At 44.5% G+C, this 22,186-nt stretch overlaps 1 protein-coding gene across 1 annotated transcript; it reads right to left on the reverse strand.

The window, feature by feature from the left end:
• Window positions 1–213: 213 nt before the first annotated feature.
• ASRGL1 (asparaginase and isoaspartyl peptidase 1) lies at window positions 214–22,130 on the reverse strand. The gene is made up of 7 exons (XM_019414664.2): window positions 21,995–22,130; window positions 20,665–20,865; window positions 11,600–11,742; window positions 10,606–10,763; window positions 2,933–3,051; window positions 2,192–2,302; window positions 214–1,507 (listed from the first exon to the last, which is right to left on the reverse strand). The coding sequence occupies exons 2-7, from the start codon at window positions 20,852–20,854 to the stop codon at window positions 1,302–1,304; spliced, it is 927 nt and encodes a 308-aa protein (XP_019270209.2). The 5' UTR covers window positions 20,855–20,865; window positions 21,995–22,130; the 3' UTR covers window positions 214–1,301.
• Window positions 22,131–22,186: the final 56 nt, after the last annotated feature.

The raw sequence follows: 22,186 nt of genomic DNA on the forward strand, positions 1-22,186 counted from the left end.
CCATATTTATGAGTCTCTTCCCACCGGGAGCTGGAAGCTGGCGGCTGTCTGGCAAACCGTGAGAATGCTGATCATTAGCCCTGCTGATCCCCGTGAGCGGCGGTCGGGTCTCTCCCTTACCTGTTCAGAAAAGGCTCCTTTCCTCTGAACACCCTCCAACATGCCCAATATGGACATTCTGGTCTCTGTCAACAGTGACTCCTAACCACACTGTTATTCTTTCAAAATAGATTTTATTAGTGGCACATGGAATTTTAAGTTAAGCAGTTTCTTTCCAGAGAGAAGACCTGACAAGACTAAAAAATTATCACAGCAGAAATACCATTTCCAGTGTAAAGAGAGATTAACAGAAGTAGCCTCCACTGAGGAAATTACTGTTTTCCCCGTGCCGACCACGTTGTGCACACGCCCGCCAGACAGCGCGAGGACGCAGGAGGCCCCCATGCAGCCCTGTGGGCTGGGCGCCCCCGACATGGCCGAGGCGGGGAGGTCCGGGGCCCCGTTACCCAGCACGAGGACCCGGAGGGCCTCCAGCGGGCGGAGGCTGGTGGCAAATGCCAGGTGGGCGGACTCCCGTGGGAGTCCCGGAGGGCCCTCAGGCTGGCAGGAGCTCCGCAGAGCGCCCACCCCCCCCCCCCAGACCCCTCACCTCCAGGGGGCACTTTTGAAGTGTCTGCAAACAGCTCTACATTAGTAAGTCAGAGGAGACCCGAACTTTCTTAGAAAACTCAGTTTATCCTCTTCCAGGTTCTTTCCCCTGACATTCTTCTGACTCAAAGTGAACTCCGCAGCATTCTGCGGTTCTCTGGGACTTGGCCCACGAGCTCTGCTGCTTCTGTGTACTTTCAGATATGCCGCTGGGTCCTTTCCTTCCCGCCTCGCCCTTCACTGGGTCCCGTGGAGAGCCTGCAACCGTGGGAACCCCGGGAGCATCTGGCTGGGCCCCCCCGCTCCGCTGGGGGTCTCCCACTACCAGACAACGCTCCCTGCACGCAGGCGGCTGCTGTCCCATCAGATGATGTCATTTCTTTCTAACCTAAGACGCTGGGGCCGATTCAGGAGGAAGACTCAGGACTTGGTCATGTGGACTAGTCTTACTTTGACCTTAATAGGGGGATTTCTCTGAGCACTTTCAGATCTGCCCCTCAACCAAACACTCAGATACTCATTGATCAAGGCGACAAAACAGTGACAGACTGCAGAATTTTCCATTTCTAGATCTAATTAATTAAGCTAAATCTCCACACCAGGAAGCTGGACTTTCCTTCCAGGATAGCACCTAGAATACAATCTTCACGGCCCTAGGGCAGGTCAGTGACATTGGTCTCATCAAGGTCAATTCCAGAGTGCAGCTGGCAGTCCTTGGCGGCCGCCCAGGGCATGGAGGCAGAGGTCCACTTCACTGCCCAGTCTCCTGCTTTGCTGACCAAGATGACGCCGCCTAAACCCTTCAGCTTTGACTTCATATAACCCAACGACATGTCGGCAGCCTCTTCCAGTGTTTTTCCTGAAAACAAGGAGAGGCTGTGAAACAACCTTTCAATAAAAAGAAATCTGATGGGAAAATCATTTGTAGTATGAAAAACCAAAGTGAGTTAACAAAGATTCTGGGCAAATGATTTCTTTTTTCTTTTTTTTAAATGCTTATTTATCGCGAGAGCGAGTGAGCGAGTGTGGGAGCACATGTGCCTGTGCGAGTGGGAGAGGGGCAGAGACAGAGGGAGAGAGAGAATCCCAAGCAGGCTCCATGCTGTCAGCATGCAGCCCGACGTGGGGCTCAATCTCACGAACCGTGCGCTCATGACCTGAGCCAAAATCAAGAGTTGGATGCTCAACCGACTGAGCCACCCAGGTGCCCCCAAACGATTTCTATGTGAATGCTTCTTAGAAGGGTCCTCACCGTAAAAGACCCTCTGTGCACTGAGGCAGAACCTGACTTCAGCCTAAGCAGACCTGCTTTTCTCCCACACCCAGGCTCAAAGTCTCTCTACTGCCCAAGATGCCCAACGCAGACAATATTCTAAACGCACTTCTTTCCAAATCCTAACAGAAGGTGGGAAGAAGTCAAAGTAGGTAACAGCCTGAAAGGAACATCTAAAGCAAATTAAAAAGGGTTTCATCTACTTTCCCTCCTATTTACGAAGACCTTCCGTTCACTCGTCTTCAGACAGTATGCATTTGTTCTATGTACCTTGTTCTACGTGGAAGAGAGTGAGTCTGGCCAGATTCACCTTCAGGATGCTCTCCCCGTGCCCCGTTGTTGAAATGGCACCAATGTTATTGTCAGCATAACCTCCAGATCCTGCCCCAAAAAAGTGACAACAGTGAAGAAAGTCAAACACAGATCAAGTCTAAGGCTACGTAAATACTGAATCCCAAAGAGTGCCAAAGTGTGGACAAAGGTCAGTAGCTGTGACGCTTTAGTGTGAACAAAGCGCCAGGTGATGACCCTGAAACCAGGGGGATGAAGGGAGCCCCGGGAGGGAGGGCAGGACTGACCCTTCCTGGAACAGCTCCCCGAGGGCACGCGGGTGGTCTGCACAGGGCGAGGCATATACAGCCACGCCTACCCCCGCCCCTCACCCCGCTTCCAGAATGAGGCCATGTGCTTCGGTGTCCACGCAAACACTTCCACTCGTAACGTCGCTGTATCAGCAACGTGTGGCTTTCATGCCACTCAGATCCAGTAACTGCCCACTGAAATTCTCAGCTTTTTCTGTTTGTTAATTTGAGCCCAGGACTGGGAAGAGGGTTCGTGTATGTAACCCTCTGGGACGAAGTCTGCAGATCCCGAAAACGGGGCTAGAGGGAAGAGGCCCTCGGGGGCTCATGGGGGACAACTGGAGCCTCCCCCGTCTCCCTCTCCAAGTCCTCCCCAAAGCCAGGTGGGTGACTGTGGATGGGAAGGGGCAGAGCCATCGGTGAGGCCCACCTATGCATGGCGTGTCCCCAACCCGGCCGACCATTTTATTCACGATGCCCCCCGTCGAGGTCGCGTAGGCCACGTTTCCGTTGCAGTCCAAGGCCACGGCGCCCACGGTTCCTAGGTTTCTGCCAAAAATAGAGAAGTGACAGGCTGAGACGAGAAACACTCCCACAGGTAACAACGTAACTTAACAGCACTTACATTCCCACATTACAGGTTAATGGCAAACGGGCCACACTTTGATCCCAATATTCCTGACTCACGGAAATGGCAAAGAAAGCCCGTTTGCTTTTTATTCTGCAGGTCGGGTAGATTACTAGACACTCTTCTAGACCTCGGCTTCAAGAGCACATCTGATCCCAGCACCTCTGACCTCTAGCTGTGACTTACTTGCTAAGTTTTCTTCTCTGGGTCTCATTTTCCCCACCTATAAAATGGGGACAAAGCAACTGGGTGCTGGGGCACCAGGGTGGCTCAGTCGATTGAGCGTCTGACTCTTGATTTCGGCTCAGGTCATCATCCCAGGGTCATGGGATCGAGCCCCTCATCTGGCTCTGCGCTGAGCATGGAGCCTGCTTGGGATTCTCTCTCCCTCAGCCCTTCTCCCTTGCTCAGGATTCTCTCTCCCTCTGCCCTTCTCCCCTGCTCAGGATTCTCTCTCTCTCCCTCTGCCCTTCTCCCCTGCTCAGGATTCTCTCTCTCTCCCTCTGCCCTTCTCCCCTGCTCATGCGCATGCTCCCTCAAAACAAAAGGCGCATCTCAAACTTCAGTGTGCATGAAAACCCCTTGGATCCCCGGGCCCACCCCAGAGATCCCGAGTTGGTGGGTACAGGGCGGGACCGAAGACCCTGCATTTCTCACAACCTCCCAGGTGAGGCTGATGCTGCCCGTCAGACCCCACTTTGCCTCTTTCATGGCACTTGCTGCAAAGACGAGATAGGTTATTGTTTTCTCTAACATTTTATTATACATTTTCAAGTAAAAAAGTGAGAAGAATGTAATACAGTACAATCACAGCTCTATACCTGCCACCCAGGTTCTATAATGAACTGTACTTGAGGCACAAAGTGCCGGGCACAGCAGGGAGCTGAATCGACCACGTCCCTTCTCCTGTGCAGCTTGCGTTTGGGGGGCAGAGGGCAGCAGAGCAATACAAATTTGCTTTATGGAACGACAGGAAAAACTACCACGAGTCCAGAAGCATGGAGACACCTCGACACAGGGCCTCTCTGAAGGAGGTGAGGGCAAGCTGTGCCGATCGCTGGGGAGAACGCTCCTGAAGCAGCAACATGATTGCTAAACTCATGGAATCTGGAGGGCACTGTGGCTGGAGAGAATAAAGTGAGGGAGAGTGAGGAGGGACGGCCAGCAGCCAGACCATGAAGGCTCTGATGGGCGGGGTGACCGTGCACCCCGGTTACCTACGACAGTCCTGACTTATGCCTTTTGTCCCTGCTTGTTTCACCTTCGCTCTCAAAATCAAGTTCCAATTTGAATACTAAATCACCTGGTTCTCCTACGCAAAGGCCGTCGTCAGGGCTTTCACTCGGGAGGCGGGGAGACACTGGAGCACTTGAGCCAAGGCTCATCTTGTCACAAGAGGAGTTAAGCTTTAAAAATACTATTCTCACCACGACGCGCGTCCACCAGGGTGGCTAAAATGAGGAAGACTTGGTACCAGGTGTGGCCAGGACGTGCAGGGCTGGGATGCCCCGTCATTCCTGCTGGAAACGTAAACTGGTGCCCACACCCCTTTGGAAAACCATCTGGTGGAATCCACTGAAGCTGACTTAGCAACAACGCTCCAGCGTTTCTACAGTCTTCCGGCAGAAATGTGGAGTGTTCACCAAAAGAGGACACCCAGATGTTCGCAGCAGGACGGTTCGTAGTAATGGAAAACGGAAAACGACACAAATGTCCAGCAGAGGTGGAGTAAATGAGTGGGGACACAGCCACGAAACAGAATGATGCCGGCGGGGGGTGGGGGGGGGCGGTAAGCTGCCGCTGCAAACAATACATGGATGAATCCGAGAAACCGGACGATGAAGAAAAGGAATGGCGATACGCTGTTTCCTGATCTGGGGGCCGATTGCATGGGTGTGTCCACCCTGTGAAAACTCACTAGGGGTACATAAGATTTATGCACGTCTGGGGTGCCTGGTGGCTCAGTCGGTGCAGTGTCCGACTTCGGCTCAGGTCATGATCTCATAGTTCGTGGGTGTGAGCCCCGCGTCGGGCTCTCTGCTGTCAGCTCAGAGCCCGGAGCTTGCTTTGGATTCTGTGTCTCCCTCTCTCTCTGCCCCTCCCTGGCTCGTGCACTCTCTCTCTCAAAAAGAAAAAAAAAATTAAAAAATTACATGAGTTATTAAAAAAGATTTATGCACCTCTGTATGTATGCCACATTTGTACACAAAGTCTCTCTTAACACGATTATTCTAGCAAATGTATGTTGGCAGAGGGAGATGAGACTGGAACTAGAGAGTGGTCAGGGGGTTTGAAGAGTCGGTGGTCTGTGTGAGGGTGGTGCTGTGGTGTGGGAGAAGCAGGCTGGGCTGGAAACATTTTTTTAACAGAGAAGACAGCCTTAACACTGAGGAGGAGGGACGCCAACGGCAAGGAAGAAAAAATGATCACAGGACACAGGCACATTCACAGAAACGAATGAACCACAGACAAATGCCAAATGCTCAAACTTGTTAATAGTCCAGGAACAGCAAATTAAAGCAACAAGTTTAGGGCGACTGGGTGGCTCAGTCGGTTGAGCATCCGGCTTTGGCTCAGGTCATGATCTCACAGTTGGTGGGTTCGAGCCCCGCGTGGGGCTCTGTGCTGACAGCTCAGAGGCTGGAGCCTGTTTCAGATTCTGTGTCTCCCTCTCTCTCTCTCACCTTCCCCTGCTCGTGCTCGGTCACTCACTCTCTCAAAAATGGATGAACAAACATTAAAAATACCCTACTAAATAAAAAAAAAATTAAAGTGACAAGGTTACCCTTCTCATGTCAGAGGAAGAGAGGCAGTCCCAGTCTCAGCTGGTGGCAGACCCACGTTGAGGCAAGATTACAAATACAAATGGAGGTCCATACCCCATGTTTACTTCTTGGAAGTTGTAAATACATTCTATTCTCTTAGAGCGATGCATAGGCTTTTAAAAATATTGTAAAGCTATGGCTCTTATGTGGCTGAAATTTGGCAAACTACCAGCGGTGACTTAATTTCATTATGATCATGCCCATCTGGGTTCTCCGTTGATGGCTGGCCCGGTAAGTGATTGAGTGTCTACTCCACAAGACTGGCTCTCCTGCTTTGCTTTCAGTTTGGGAAGCCGCCGCTCTTGTAGCTGTATGTCCGTACAACATTCTGTTCTGTTGACCGACTGCCAGATAAGACAGATCTTTTTGAGTCGGTGTAGTTCTTGGCAGGTTTTTAGTTAATTTTAATTTGGCGAAGCTTCACTCTGCTGAGGCAGTAGCAGCTGGAATGACCGACAAAATTCCTCAAGCAATCCTTGGATTTGGAAGTGCCTCCTGATTCGAACACTGGCACGCTCACATGCTCGAGGGCAGCATGTGGTAAAATGCTGTAACAGAAGACTCTACTAAATGTTTTAATCTGATCAAATAAATCACAATCGCTTGCTGTAGTCGTTTCTGTCACCTTAAACAGGAATCTAGATCCACGCAGGGTACCTTCGGCGTATTATACAAAATCTTAAAGCACAAGTATGTTCTTTGTACGCAAATCTCTCTTCAAATGATACTCTGATACGTAATAAACAGAAAAACAGCCTCTATGGGAGCTGGTCTGGGGGTTATTTGTACACGAATCTTCTCCTTCAAGTCGCACAAGTATTTTTGCTTCCTTCTTTCGGTTTCCTTTTATTGGAATGTCATTTTTCTCGCTTACTTCACATCCAGTTTGATTTTGTTTCCCTAAACTTCACGTTTTCAATCCTTTTAGATGTAAAATAGCCAAAAAGATTTTTAAAGGTTTTATTAAGCTTATCAATAGAAATGAACAGTTCCTACTAAGTGACTATAGAGAGCATAAATTCAAAATTAATTTCACTGTTAAAGTCCATAATTTTCTCCTTGAGGATCTTGTGTGGTTTCACGGAACTCTTTTTATCAATGTGATTCTCGGATCGGACCCTCTCCTGTCCCACAACATTGATGCTGTCGGCACAGCAGGGGCACACCTTCTAGAAAGAGATTTAAACTGTGAGCCTACCTGTCACATGGAATACTTCTGGATTCTTGGCCAAACTTCACGGTATCTTTTATTTTGCTTTTGACAGTCTCTAAAAAAAATTTTTTTTTTAATGTTTATTTGTTCTTGAGAGAGAGAGAGAGAGAGAGACAGAATGTGAGCAGGGGAGGGGCAGAGAGAGAGGGAGACACAGAATCCGAAGCAGGCTCCAGGCTCCGAGCCATCAGCCCAGAGCCTGACTCGGGGCTCGAACTCACCGACCGCGAGATCGTGACCTGGATGAAGTCGGACGCTTAACCGACTGCGCCACCCAGGCGCCCCGAGAGTCTTTTAAATTCACGACCAAGATGGAAAGTTTTCCACTTCTTCTCTTAATCCAAAACACCTACTTCAAAAAGCAGGTATAAAGCCAATAAAATGTCCACTGACTTTGACTTGTTTTTCTTCGCTGGCTCGCATAGTGATACATATAAATGTTAGCTGCTCCAGAGGTCTTCTGACCATGGTACATTCTAGCTGAACAGAGTATTTTGTTAAAAAAAATTTATGTATTTGATTTCATCTCTTATTACCCATTAAATTAATCCGTCTGAGCTCAGAGGCTGGAGCCTGCTTTGGATTCTGCATCCCTCTCTCACTCTGCCCCTCCCTCGCTCATGCTCTGTCTCTCTCTCTCAAGAATACAAAAACAAAAAAACTAAAAAAAAAAATACAAAAAAAATCTGTCTGAATTCTCTATCCTAGACAGTGACCATATTAGTTTCGTTATTTTTTGTCTTAATTACATGTTCGGTGTTTTATCAACTTTTGAAATAATTTTTACTAAGCCCGGAAATTTTCTACTGGGTTCTGTCAACACTGTGCTGACAGAGTGCCATGCAAAGCATCATCCGCCCTCGCTAAATATCGGACACGCGGTATTACTCTTCCAAGAACCTCACGTCCATGCTCCATGTCGTCTTTTCCTTTTTCCGCTCTCATCTATCGCCTGTTTCCTCCAATCCTAGCAATTGCGTCCTTTCGGTGTGTGAATCTTCATGATGAGCAATGACGTCATCTTCCTTTAGTCCAGAATGTGCACTGCTGGGATTTCATCTGAACTACTCAAATGGAGGATGTAGCAAGAATGCTATGCTCGTTAATTTTCACTGTTTTGATGGGTAATTCAATCTTCACTGAACCAAGAAGCTGGAATGTCCTGCTTATGAACTTTCAGTGGATTGTCCTGGAAGGAGGCCGCTTACTTTACTGTTTTGTTTTTTAAAATGCACACGGAGTGTGTCCTGGAAGATTGTTTTCCTTTTTTTTCCTTTCAGCTTTTTGTTTTCCTTTGTGAGTTCCACTTTTGTATTCTTTTTCGTATCAAAATCTTGACTTAACACGCATTTTCAATTGTCTAGGGATTAAAAAAGATGCGATTGTCTTGAAAGTGTACAAAATTAGGATGTATTTTCATCAAACACGAAGAGCAAATAAAACCGAATCAATATAAATGAACTGCAGATACACTTTCAAGTGTATCTTGAAATATGCCAAATTATCTATTTATAGTAAATATCAACATTAAAGTCAGACATGAATTACACTTAGCAAATACAAGATTTTGAAACAAAACTACTCAAATGTTGAAAATGTTAACATATTATAAAAATAAAACCATTCCGAATTCTAACATTCAGCGTCCATTCAGCTGCCAACATAAAGAGCTGGTTCCTCACGCAGGTTCTGTCCAGACCCTCACTGTCCAACGCGGCAGGTGCGAGCTACCTGTGCCCCTGGCCTCTGGAAGCGTGGGCAGCCCCCAGGGAGATGGGCCGCAGGCACAGCATATGGGGCAGGTTTTGAAGATTTAGTATGAAAGAAGAATGTAAAATATCTCAAATAATTTCTTATATTGATTACAGGCTGATATGGCACTTTGGATATACTGGGTTAAACAATATTAAGTTCACCTGTTTCTTTTTAGGATTTTTAATGTGGCTTCAAACGTAGCTCTTGTCTTTCTACTGGACCGTGCTGGTCTAGGCCTACATACCCGCGAATTTGAGAGTCACGGCAATCGGTCCTCACGTGTGAGTCTCACAGACATTGTACTAATTCACGAATCGTGAATCCCGCCAGAACCGCAGCATAAAACATGTAAGGAGGTCGGAAACTGAATATCTGGCACTATTGGGAAACAATACTTTGTTGCTTAAGAATTTATTTGACAAGCTATTCATTTGTCTTTTTCTCTTACCTAAGTCCTTCTGCTGCTCCATTCTTCCCCCACTCCGAAGCAGTGTCCATTTCTGGTATCAGCAGTGGCACAGTCCACAAATCTTTAGATTTAGGTGCTCTTTGGTTCCAAGACACAGAGCAAGATGCAGAGAAGCATTTCCCTGGGGGCTGAATGGTGTTAATCACAAGAGTGGATGATGAGGGTTATGGGTCATGCAGGCCACTGCTGAGTGACAGAGGCGCCCCAGGTGACTGTAATAAGCCAACTGTTTTGTGTATTTGTGACATGGGGGTCCTCTGAAGTGTAGAACCCGGGGCAGGGTCTCTCTTGCTTACATCTAGGGGCAATGATGGCTGGTGGAGAGGTGTGCTATTGCAGAATTTTTGGAAAGCGATGTGGCAACATGTATTAAAACACCCACGGACCATCAATAAAGCAACCCCATTCCTGTGACTCCAGCTTACAGGTACGTACAACCTTATCAACAGCTACCAATATATGGCCAATCGTGTAAAATAGATTCTTAAGCTGGGGACACATCAGGATTACCTGGACACTTTTTCCTAACACACCTGCCTGGCCTCTTCACTTCTGACCTCTTGGGTTAGATTCTTTGCGGAGGCGGGCCAGACGTGCGTACTGTGAAAAAGCTCCCTAGGCGATATTAAAGTATACCGCTGGTTAAAAATGATAAATCTTCAAGAGTACGCAGGGTTAATAGATTATATCCCATTATAAACTGCCAGGCCATATTCAAATTTTACTTTTCAAATGTTGCTTTGAATAAGGGGGCTTTTATTTGGGATTTTGAAATCTAATATAGAAAACCGTAATTCAGAACATACGACTAATTCAAACTTGTAAGAGCTGTCCTGATTTCTCTGTACTAGGACAGAGTGTTTAAGTAACTTCAGAGGATAGATCGTACAGAGCCTGCCCGGTCTGCTTTCAATAAGAGACTGATCAGGAAGCATCCGGGAGTTAACACATTAACACAAGGCACTCTTCCATTCAGTCATCTTGGAGAAGGAGGTCTCGGCCTAATTTGAGTGGTTATTCACAGAAGTAATAAATGAGGTCAAGTTTAAGAGTCAGAAGAGCAGTGTTTCCATTCTGTACTATGAATTATTTTGTACAAACACTGAAACTACCAAGTGATTCTTGACTTATTTAAGAACTGTAGGTGATCAGAGATTTGTCAAACTTCCACAGTCGAGTAACTCCCCAGACTGTGAGCCGCAGATACACTTACTTTTCACAGTCTGGCTTTGGAGCACCTTTCTCATGCTTCTCTTTCTCTAGGCGTCTTATGTTTCTCTCTGTCACCAGCTGCTCTTTAGGAACTGTGGGAATCCCCATGGCTGTCGCAAATTTTGCTGCACCTTGGTCAGTCAGAAAGCAATGAGTGGTCTTCAGCCAGAAAGAAATGGGAAATGGTTAGATTTCTGAAACAGTTAAAATCTTCTTAACTGCTTCAATTGTATGGCTATAATTAGTTCTCTCTGGGTACAAAACCTCAAAAGTGCAAATTCCACTGGCTTGCTTCTCTAAATGCTGAGCAGCCTGGCGCTCTCGAGATTTTGTATTTTCAAAAAAACCCCCAAATGATGGAATATTACTAGGATCTTAAGTTTAGAGAACAGAATTCATTTTTATTTAACACATGCTATTTTTTTTTGAATTTTTAAAAAAAATGTTTATTTATTTTTGAGACAATGCGAGAGACAGGGTGCAAGCAGTGGAAGGGCAGACAGAGGGAGACACAGAATCCGAAGCAGGCTCCAGGCTCTGAGTTGTCAGCACAGAGCCCGACGCGGGGCTTGAATTTACGGACTGTGAGATCATGACCTGAGCCAAAGTCGGACGCTTAACTGACTGAGCGACCCAGGCGCCCCAATTTAACGCATGCTATTAAACAAGGTCTGTTCCGTTTGTATGTGTTAAGTCATATGCATTGAGAGAAAACTGAAGAAAATACAGGAAGACAACATGAAGACAGTAATTACTGTCAAGGGATTACTAGTCAAACTACACTGTCAACAGAGTTGGAGTCTTGGCTTATTTGACAAATTTAAATAGATTGCTTCTGTTCTTTTATATGACTTTAGGAGAACAGTGCTTGCAAGCATTTCCCTAGAGTAGGAAATTTTAGTCACTGAAGTACTAAAGTACTTAAAAAGTCCTATTTAGTCACTGAAGTATGGCGGTAGCAATTTCTTGCAAAAAAGGATGCTTCAGTCACATACCTTTTCCATAACAAGCCGTGCAAGTTTAATGGGATTTGCTATGCCCTGGACTGCAGAGACAGCTCCTGCAGACAGGTCTTTTCCATTCATGATACTAGCATCCATTTCCACGTCACCATTTACATTCAAGACAGATCCACAACCTAAAACCAAAGAGAAGTTGAAAAGCAAGAATTAAGAACTTAGAAATGGCTCCCAGGTTTCTTCTATGCTGCTGACTTTGTTTATTTTTTATTTTTTAAAATGTTTTATTTTTGAGAGAGAGAGGGTAAAAACGGGGAAGGGGCAGAGGGAGAAGGGGACAGAGGATCCAAAGTGGGCTCTGTGCTGACAGCAACAAGCCTGACACGTGGCTTGAACTTATGAACCGTGAGATCATGACCTGAGCCGAAGTCGGATGCTCAACCGACTGAGCCACCCAGGCGTCCCTAAGCTGCCAACTTCAATTCATCTTCTACTTGCTGCCAGAGAAGCATGTTTGAAAACACAAATCTGGCTTGGTGCCCCATTACCTACAAAATAAAAAGGACGAAACCCTGATCTGGTCTCTGATCTCCTTTGCTGGTTTTATCTCCCCTCCTTGGCTAATTTTACTGAAACACTAGGTTTCCCTGAAAGTATCGTAAGTTCTCACTACTCTGGGCTCTTGTGCATGCTCTTCTCCTTACCACCAGCATGCTTTCTCCAACTTTTTTTTGCCTAGATAATGCCTATGAGTCTAGCTATGCTTAACCTCTTGTGCCTGTTTCCTCATCTGTAAAATGGGATAAGAACAAAGCTCAAGAATATTTAAAGGATTACAAAACTATCCAGTACCTAAAAGGTAAAATTCACAATGTCTGGTATCCAATAAGAAATTTCTAGGCACACAGGGAAGTAAGAAAATATGACCCATAATAGGGAGGAAAAAGAACCCACTTAATGGTAATGGATCATAAATGACATAAATGACAGAATTAGTAGACAAAGATGTTAATAAAACAGTTGTTATAACTATATTCTATATGTACCAGGACATGGAGGAAAACATAAAAAGGACCCAAACAGAACTTCTAGAGATGAAAAAAAAAGTCTGAAGTGGAAAATACACTGGATGGGATTAAAACAAAGTAAGACACAACAGCAGAAAATAGTAATGACTATGAAGAGATAGCAATAGAAACTATCCAAAATGAAAAAGAAGAAAGGATAAAAACCCACCAAACAGAGGATCAATGAGCTTGTGGACAATTTCAAGCAACCCACTCTATGTATATAATTGGAGTCCCTAAAAGGAGAGGGGAGACAGAGGGACAAGAAAATATTTAAGAAAAAAAAATATACAAAAATATCAAATTTGATTAATACTATAAATTCACAGATCTGAGCAGCTCAATAAACTCCAAGCAAAAGAAACATGAAGAAAACTACATGCAGGCACATTATGATCAAACACCTTGGTCTAATCAGATAGAAAATCTTAAAAAAAAATTTTTTTTTTTCATGTTTACTTATTTTTGAGAAAGAGAGAGAGAGAGACAGAGCATGGGCAGGGGAGGGGCAGAGAGAGAGAGGGAGACACAGAATCTGAAGCAGGCTCCAGGCTCTGAGCTGCCAGCACAGAGCCTGACATGGGGCTGGAACTCACAAACGGCGAGACCATGACCTGAGCCAAGGTTGGACACTTAACCAACTGAGCCACCCAAGAGCCCGGAGATAGAAACTCTTAGAAGTAGATAGAGCGAGACACATTCGGAAGTGAGAAAAAGATGAGAATGAGAATACATTTCTTGTCAGAAATGATGCAAACCAGAAGACAGTGGAGCAACATCTTTAAAGTCCTGAAATTAAAAGCAACAACCCCCCCCCCCCAAAAAAAACCTGTCAAGTTGGAATTTAATACCTAGTGAAAGTATCTTTCAAAAACTGAAAACAAAGACTTTTTCAGATACACAACAGCTGAAAGAATTCACCCGTAGAAGACGTGCAATACAGGAAATGTTAAAGCAAGTCTTTCAGGAAAAAGGAAAAGGACAGTGGACAACAGTCATGATCCACACCAAGGAAGGAAAAGCACTGGAAATGGCTAGTATGTGGCTAAGCAGAAATACTTTTCCCCTTTATTTTAACAATATCTTTAAAATATAACCATTTAAAGGAAAAATAATAACAACGTATTAGGCAATTTATAACATACACAGAAGTAAAATACATGACAATGATGGCACGAAGGCTAGCAGAGGGAAAACAAGTATGCCGTTATAAGGTTCTTACATTATGCGTGAAGTATGGTATTACTTGAAGGCAAACTGTGACAAATGAGAGATGTATAGTATAAACTCTAAAACACCCTTAAAAAACTATCTAGCTACTAGGCCAACAAAAGAAGACAGAATCATAAACAACACTCAATTGTCCCAAAAGATGACAGAAGAGGAAAAAAAGGAACAATGAATGGATTGGACAAATAAAAAACATATAACAAGATTGACAGATTTATACCTGATCGTATCAATAATCACATTAAATGTAAATGGTGTAAACACCCTGATAAAAAGAAGAGATGGTCAAATTGCATAAAAAGGTAAGATACAACTATGTCCTCCTGAAAAAAATCCACTTTAAATATAAAGATACAAATAGGTTAAAAGTAAAAGAACAGAAAAAGCTATGCAATGCTAAAACGAATTAAATGAAAGTGTGAGCAGCTAGATTAGTATCAGGCAAAGTAGACTCTAGGACAAGGAATGTTAAATAATAATGACATTACATAGTGATGAAGGGATCAGTTCACACAGAAGACAGCAGTCTGTGTACCTAACAACAATTTCTAAGCATATGAAGCAAAACTGATGAAGTCAAAGGAGAAGAGAAATCGCGAAATCCACAATTACAATTAAAGACCTCCTCATCCCTCTCTCAAGAATCAACAGAAATAGAAAATCAAGGTGTAGAAGATCCAAATAACGTTATCAACCAACTTGACCTTACTGAAATTTATATAACTTTCAATAAACAATAGCAGAGTACATATTCTTATAAATGCAAATGGAATATTTACCAAGACAGACCATATTCTGGGCCAAAAACCAAACCTTACAAAGTTCAAAAGAATGTACATTACACAAAATATGCTTTGATTGTCCCATGATTAAAATAAAAATGAGAAGGATATTTGGAAAATCCACAAATACATTGAAATTATCACACTTGTAAATAAACCATGCTTCAATGAGGAAGTCACAAGGGAAATTATAACATGTTTTGAACAGAATGAAAATGAAGAGACATGTGAAAACTTGTAGGATGCAATCAGAGCAGGACTTAGAGGAAAATTTAAAGCATTAAGTGCTTGTATTAGAAAAGACTGGTCTCAAGTTATGATCTAAAAAGAACAGTAAATTATTTCCAAAGTAAGCTGAAGAAAGGAAATAACAGAGATAAATCATTTAAATTCCGAAGAGAAAAAGAATAAGAGAAAAAACAATTCAAAATCTGCAAACCCTCCTAAAACCACAAGCTACTGTTCTTTGAAAAAGAAACCAAACAAAAGAAAAACTTGATAAACTCTAGCTAGACTGACCAAGAAGAAAAGACAGAAATTCAAATAATCAAGAATGACAGAGAGGACCTCTCTACAAACCTTACAGACGTTAAAAAATAAAGACATATTGCAAACAACTCTTAAGCCTATAAATTCAACATCTTATTCAAAATAGCAATATTCCTTGAAAAACATAAAAAGCTCAAAGAAGAAACATAACTTGAATAGTCCCACACCTAATGAAGAAATTGATTTCTTAGCAAAAAACTTTCCATTAAAGCAAAACAAAAAGCCAAAAGAAATTCCAGGCCCAGATGGCTTCACTACCAAACTTTTACAAAGAAATAATACTGATTTTATACAAACTCTTCAAGCAAAACAGAAGAGGAGGGGTACTTTCCAATTCATCATTTGAAGCCAACATTACCCTCCTATCAAAGCCAGATGGATGTTAGAAGAAAATAAAACCACAGATCACTATCTTTCTTGGACATAGATGCAAAATCCTTAAGAAAACACTATCAAATCTAATCAAGCAATAAATAAAAAAGATAACACATAATGACAGAGGGGTGTTAACCCTAGGGATGCAAGCCTGGTTCAAAATTCGAAAACCAATCAATCGATATCCACCATATCAACAGACAAAAGAAAAACCATATGGTCATTTCAATAATGCAGAAAGAGGATGTGATAAGCTTCAACATTCATACCTGATAGAAAGTCTTGGGAAACTAAGAATAAGGAAACCTCCCCAACCTGATAAAGGGAACCCATAAAATCCTACAACCAACGTTCTATTTAATGGTGAAAGACTTTCCCTTTAAAATTGGGACTAGCACAGGATGTTTGCTCTCACCACTCCTATTCAACCTAATATTGGATGGTCTAGCCAGAGGAATATGCAAGGAAAATAAATAAAAGTCATAAAGCCTGTAAAAGAAGAAACAAAATGGTCTCTATTTGCAGATGACATTTACTATAAAGCAATGGTAATCAAGAAAGTGTGGTATTGGTGAAGAACAAATAGATCAATGGGCCAGAACAGAGAGCCCAGAAACAGACCCACATACATATATGGTAAAATAATCTGTGACAAAGGAGCTGTGACATCGTGATTTATAACAAACACATGTTTTGGTCTTTGCCCATGGTTCCCGGCTCTCAGCTCCCAGAACCCTTGGAATTTCCTAGGGGTTGAGTGCCATGGGAGCATCTTTTATTACGACTTTTGGTCTTTCGTCCTCAGTTCCATAAATCACTTCAGTGTCACAAAGGTGAAATGGATATCTTGTCGCATGACAAACTGCTTTCACCCATAACTCAGTTTATGTTAATGAGGTGACTTTTAGAAACCCCCTAAAGATGGGGGGGGGGGCTGGTTGCCAAGGGAACCAACCATAGCTGGAGGGTTAGAACTTTCAGTCCAGTCCCCGATTTCCAGGGAGGGGAGAAAGACTAGAGGCTGAATCGGTCACCAGTGGCCAAGAACTTAATTAACCATGTCTATGTAATGGAGGTGGCATGAAAACCCAAAAGGATATGGTCTGAACAGTTTCCAGGTTAGAACCAGAATGCTTCCATGTGCCACTGTACTAGGCCCCAAACTCCAAGGAGACAGAAGTTCCTTTGTTGGGCACCTGTCTCTGTACCCCTTCATCTTGCTTTTGATTTGTATCTTTTGTAATAAACTGGTGATCTAATGAGTAAACTGGTTTCTTGAGTTCTCTGAGCCTCTCTGGCAACTGATTGAACCCAAGGAGGGGGTCGTGGGAACCTCTGATTTATAGCCAGTAGGTCAGAAGCACAAGGAACAACCTGAATTTACACTTGGCGTCTGAAGTGGAGCACAGTCTGGTGGGACTGAGCCCTCGACCTGTGGAATCTGATGCTATGTCTAGGTAGATAGTGTCAGAAATGAGCTGAATTGTAGGATACCCAGCTGGTGTAGGAAAAGTGCTTGGTGTGGGAAAACTCATACACACTGGAATTGGGTTCAGAGTCTTCAGACAAAGGCAATCCAATGCAGCAAAAAAGATAAGTCTTTGAACAATAGTGCTGGGCACTCATATGCAAAAAAGCCGAATCTAGACATAGACCTTACACCCTTCATGAAAACCATTCAAAATGGGTCACAGATCTAAATGTAAAATGCAGAACTATAAAACTCCTAGAAGATAACACAGGAGAAGGTTTAGATGACCTTGGGTTTGGCTTTTTAGATACCACACCAAAATCGCCATCCATGAAAGAAAAGAAATTAAGCTGGACTTCATTAAAACAAAAAATTTCTGCCATATGAAGGACACTATCAAGAGAATGAGAAGACAAGCCATAGACTGGGAAAAAAGTATTTGTAAAAGGCACATCTCATAAAGACCTGTTATCCAAAATACACAAAGAACTCTTAAAACTCAATAATAAGAAAACAAACACCCTGATTAAAAAATCAGACAAGGATCTTAACAGACACCTCACCAAAGAAAATCTACAGATGGCAAGTATGAAAAAAACTCAACTGTATTTTCATATATTAGCAACACATACTGCTAACTGTAATCTTAAAAAGTAGCATTTACAGGGGCACCTGGGTGGTTCAGCCAGTTGAGCAGTTGAGCGGCCGACCGACTCTTGATTTTGGCTCAGGTCATGATCTCATAGTTCATAAGATCTGCATGGGGCTCTGCACTGACAGCACTGACCCTGCCTGAGATTCTCTCTCACCCTCTACCCCTTTCCCCCGCTTGATGAAAGAAATAAAAGATTTACTTTTTTTATTTTTATTTTTTAAATGTTTAATTTACTTTGAGAGACAGCATGAAAGTGTGGGGCAGGGGGGCAGAGAAAGAGGGAGAGAGAATCCCAAGGAGCGTTCTCACTCTCAGCATGGAGCCTGCCTCGGGGCTTGATCTCACGAAGTGTTAGATCATGACCTGACCTGAAACCAAGAGTCAGATGCTTAACTGACTGAACCACTCAGGTGCCACAGAAATCAAAGATTTAAATAAATGGAAGTTTATACTGTGGTTTGGAAGTATTGGATTGAAAGGCTCAGTCTTGTTAAGATTTCAGTTTGTCCTAAACTGATCTATAGAGTCAACACAGTCCTACCGAAAATCCTAGCAAGTTTTTTTTTTTTTTTTTTTTTTTGGTAAAAACTTGACAAGGTAATTCTCAAATTTGTGGGAAAGACAAAGGGACGAGAATAGTCCAAACAATCTCTCTCTCTCTCTCTCTCTGTCTCTCTCTCTCTCTCTCACACACACACACACACACACACACACACGACTCTTACTACCTGATTTTAAGACTTAATATAAAACTATAGTAATCAAGACAGTGTCGTATTGGTGAAAGGCTACACATACAGACCAAGGGAATAGAATCCACCAATAGACCCATACATAGAAAGTCAACTGATTTTGACAAGGGAGGAAGGGCAATTCTATGGAGAAAGGTTGATTTTTCAACAACTGGTACTGGAACAATCATGCAGAAACAACCTTGACATAGAACTCATACCTTATCCCAAAAAATTATTAAAAATGGACCTGAGGCCTAAATATAAAACCTAAAACTATAGAATTTCTAGAAGACACGTAAGAGAAAACATTTGTGACCCTGGGTTAGGCAGATATTTCTTAAGGTATGACACAAAAAGCACAACCCATTAAAAAATGGGACTCCTCCAGGGGCGCCTAGGTGGCTCAACTGGTTGAGTGTCCAACTTTGGCTCAAGTCACGATCTTGGAGTTTGTGGGTTCGAGCCCTGCATCGGGCTCTGCGCTGACAGCTCAGAGTCTGGAGTCTGCTTCGGATTCTGTGTCTCCCTCTCTCTCTGCCTCTCCCTTGCTCACGCTCTCTCTCAAAAATAAATAAACATTAAAAAAAATTATTAAAAAAAATGGGATTCCTACAAAATAAGGAACTTCTGTTCTTTGAAAGACACTGCTAAGAGAAAGAAAAGACGAACCACAGACTGGAAGAAAATATTTGCAAATCACATATCTAATAAAAGACCAGCATCTAGACTATATAAAGAACTCTTAAAACTCAATAATAATAAAAAACACAATAAAGAAATTCACAAAATACTTGAAAAGATGTTAAAATAAACATCGTTTGCCAGAAATTACCACCAGAACGAGGTCCCACCACACCTCTACGACAATGGCTAAAATAAAAAATACTGACACCACCAAGTGCTTGTGGGGATGTGGGGTCATTAGAGCCTTCATACGCTGCCGGCGGGAATGGAAGTGGGAGTCACTCTGGAAAACAGTTTGGCAGTTTCAAATAGTTAAATATATACTTGCCACATGACCAACTTCAATATTAACCCAAGAGAAACAAAAACTTACATTCACACAAAAACCTGTATGTAACTGTTTATAGCGATTTGTAATGGCCCCAAATCGACCATGTCCTTCAGCTGGTGAATGACTGACACTGTGGTATATCCATACAATGGAATACTACTCAACAGTAAAAACAGATGGACTATTCACACTTGTGTCAACGCGGATGGCCCTCCAACGCATTATGCTAAATGAAGAATCCAGACTCCAAAAGCTACGTGTTGTCAGACTCAAAAGGCCACGTATTGCATGATTCTACTCTCTTTTCCCTTAATGTGCTGCAGAGCAGACACCTGGGACAGTGGAAGCAAGTCACTTAGAATGGCAGGCTCTGGTACAGGGCAAAGAGATGAGAACTAGCCACTCCAATTCTGAATTCATACTTCCCAGTTCATGCAGATGACTGATCCCAGTAGTTTAGAGAGGGTGGGAGACCAGAAGACCTGTTCCAACACAGTCCTTTGTGAATAAGTGGGTGTTCTGTCAGCCAGAGGGCCCTGACTGCTAACTGTATGTAATTTAACAAGCCTCCCTCTGAAACAGCAAGCCACTCCTCCTGCTGGCAAGGAGTAGCATCTGGTAAATTCTGGCTCAACCAACAGAGCCATAACGATGCACTTATGCCTCATCTATGGTCAGGCAGACTTCAGAAATTTTGTGTAAGTGTTCAAGAGCGCAGAAGCAAGGGGATGAACAAGACTCAGGAAGTATTTGATGACTAACTGGTTCAGATTTCCTGAAATTCTTTTCTTTGACAGATGTTGGGCAGGTGGGTATCATCCCCCAAAGTATTTTAATCCCTAGATTTCAGGTTCTCTATTTTACTTTTATGTATGTATGTATGTTTATTTATTTTTGAGAGAGAGAGAGAGTCAGAGTATGAGCGGGAGAGAGGCAGACACAGAATCTGAAGCAGGCTCCAGGCTCTGAGTTGTCAGCACAGAGCCCGATGCGGCACTGGAACCCACAAACCTGGAGACCACGACCTCAGTGAAGTTGGACGCTTAACTGACTGAGCCACCCAGGCAACCCTGAATTTAAAAAATTCTTAAAGCAACTTGGTCAACTTAAAATATGAAGTTATACTGAAAAGCTTCTTAGATTGACACTTCAGATTCGATGTATTTAGGGGGGAGAAGATTAACTTGATTTGGCATCATTTACTAACTGCAGTGCAAGTTTACCTGCGTTGAACTCAGGATCATCTTCCAGGACGGTCACAGCTCCTTCCACAGCGTCAACTGCGCTCCCTCCGTCCTTCAGGATTTTGTAACCCTCGGTAGCAGCTCTGATGATGCCCTGACGCACCCGCTCTTTCCTGTCCTTAGAGATATTACTGGCTCCGCCACCGTGGACCACGATGACGGGATTCATGTCGACAGATCCTAGGGATCAGGAAAATGAAAGTGTCATTTTGAACAGGCCCAAGAAAACTACCCTGGATGTAAGCTCCTGGGGGAGATTCCACTGGAGACTATGTCCAGTTTCTACCTCTGGAAGGGAAGCAAGGTTTACAGCCTCAAGCAATTTCCTGGACCGAGAGAATGGGGGATGGGGGCGGGGGACAGAGACAACTTGCTTTGAACTTTACACAAAATGTCCAGAGTGCCCCATGGTCTCCCTCCCCCTTCCCCTCCAACCCGCACCTCCAACACCTTCAGGCTTCGGGCCAGGGCTTTGGGACCCCCTCCCACAGGCTGCCATCTGGCCTCAGGAGAACTCCAGCCCCGTGACCTGTGCCGGGGGCCTAGCCTCCAGGGCCAGAGCTCCAGCCCTACCAATGGGCTCTTTCCGGTCTCGGTTTCCCCTGGGATGGTCCCTTTTCCGGGACTGTAAGTCCTGCATATCTGCAGACAGGCACCACACTGTGGGCCATGTAGGGATAGCCCGGGGCACAGGTGGGGCCTCTGGGAAAGACACCGGGCTGTCAGGGTCCAACCAGTTTCAAAGCAAAGTTACTAGAGCAGCCAAATCTTGCTGGATATCAGAAGCCATCTTGGGACTGTTAGAGCTTAGGACTGGGAGACTGCTGGCAGCCATGATCGCCAGACAGGCCTCAAAGAAAAAGGGTCTGAGGGCAACCACAATTCCAACCTCCTCATCACTACTGCAGTGGGGGGGAAACGCTGGTCTCAGGATAATTCCTGGTGGGGTAAGACAGGCCCTATCTAACAGGTCTGGAGGGCTGCGGACCCAGGGCAGGTGCGCTGGTGTGAACTGCGCATGCCCTTGCCAGCGAAACTGAGCATCCAGGCTCCCCGGGGCCATCCCTGGTCCAGGCCGTGTAGGGACAAACTGGGCTACAGGCACGGACTTCTAGGGGATACACCGCGTTGCTGAAGCCCAGTCCTCCCAGCCCCCCCCCCCCCCCAAAAGAGATGCGCCACATCTCACTGGAATCCCTTAGCCTTGACATTCCCGTGTGGTGCCAACTCGTCGGTCCCACCTGCCACGTCCCGGACCCCGGCACCGCGCAGGGCGCTTTCCCGGACTCCGGCAGGGCCGTCGACTTACCGAGGACACCGCGGGCGGCGGACGCAGACGCAGGGGCTTCAGGCTGGGCCGAGCCGCCCGGCCGGCCTCCGAACCTGCGCGGCCCACCGCCTCCGCGAGCTCTTCCGGGAGACCGCTGGGTTCGCAACCGCTCCGCCACAACGGCCCCGCGCTTGCGCACGAGGGCGGGGCCGGCGCGCCGCGCAATTACCG

Source organism: Panthera pardus, unplaced genomic scaffold, assembly GCF_024362965.1.
Source record: "Panthera pardus isolate Hobbes unplaced genomic scaffold, ASM2436296v1 HiC_scaffold_12, whole genome shotgun sequence".
In the NCBI taxonomy this organism is placed as follows: domain Eukaryota; kingdom Metazoa; phylum Chordata; class Mammalia; order Carnivora; family Felidae; genus Panthera; species Panthera pardus.

Excerpts from the sequence above, each read along its gene's own strand:
- ASRGL1 (XM_019414664.2), bottom strand. The coding sequence starts at position 20,854 with ATGAATCCCGTCATCGTGGTCCACGGTGGCGGAGCCAGTAATATCTCT. Across the intron at positions 10,764-11,599 it reads CACGGCTTGTTATGGAAAAG|ACCACTCATTGCTTTCTGAC; the intron begins GTATGTGACTGA and ends TTCTGGCTGAAG. Across the intron at positions 1,508-2,191 it reads TCTCTTCCACGTAGAACAAG|GAAAAACACTGGAAGAGGCT; the intron begins GTACATAGAACA and ends CCTTGTTTTCAG.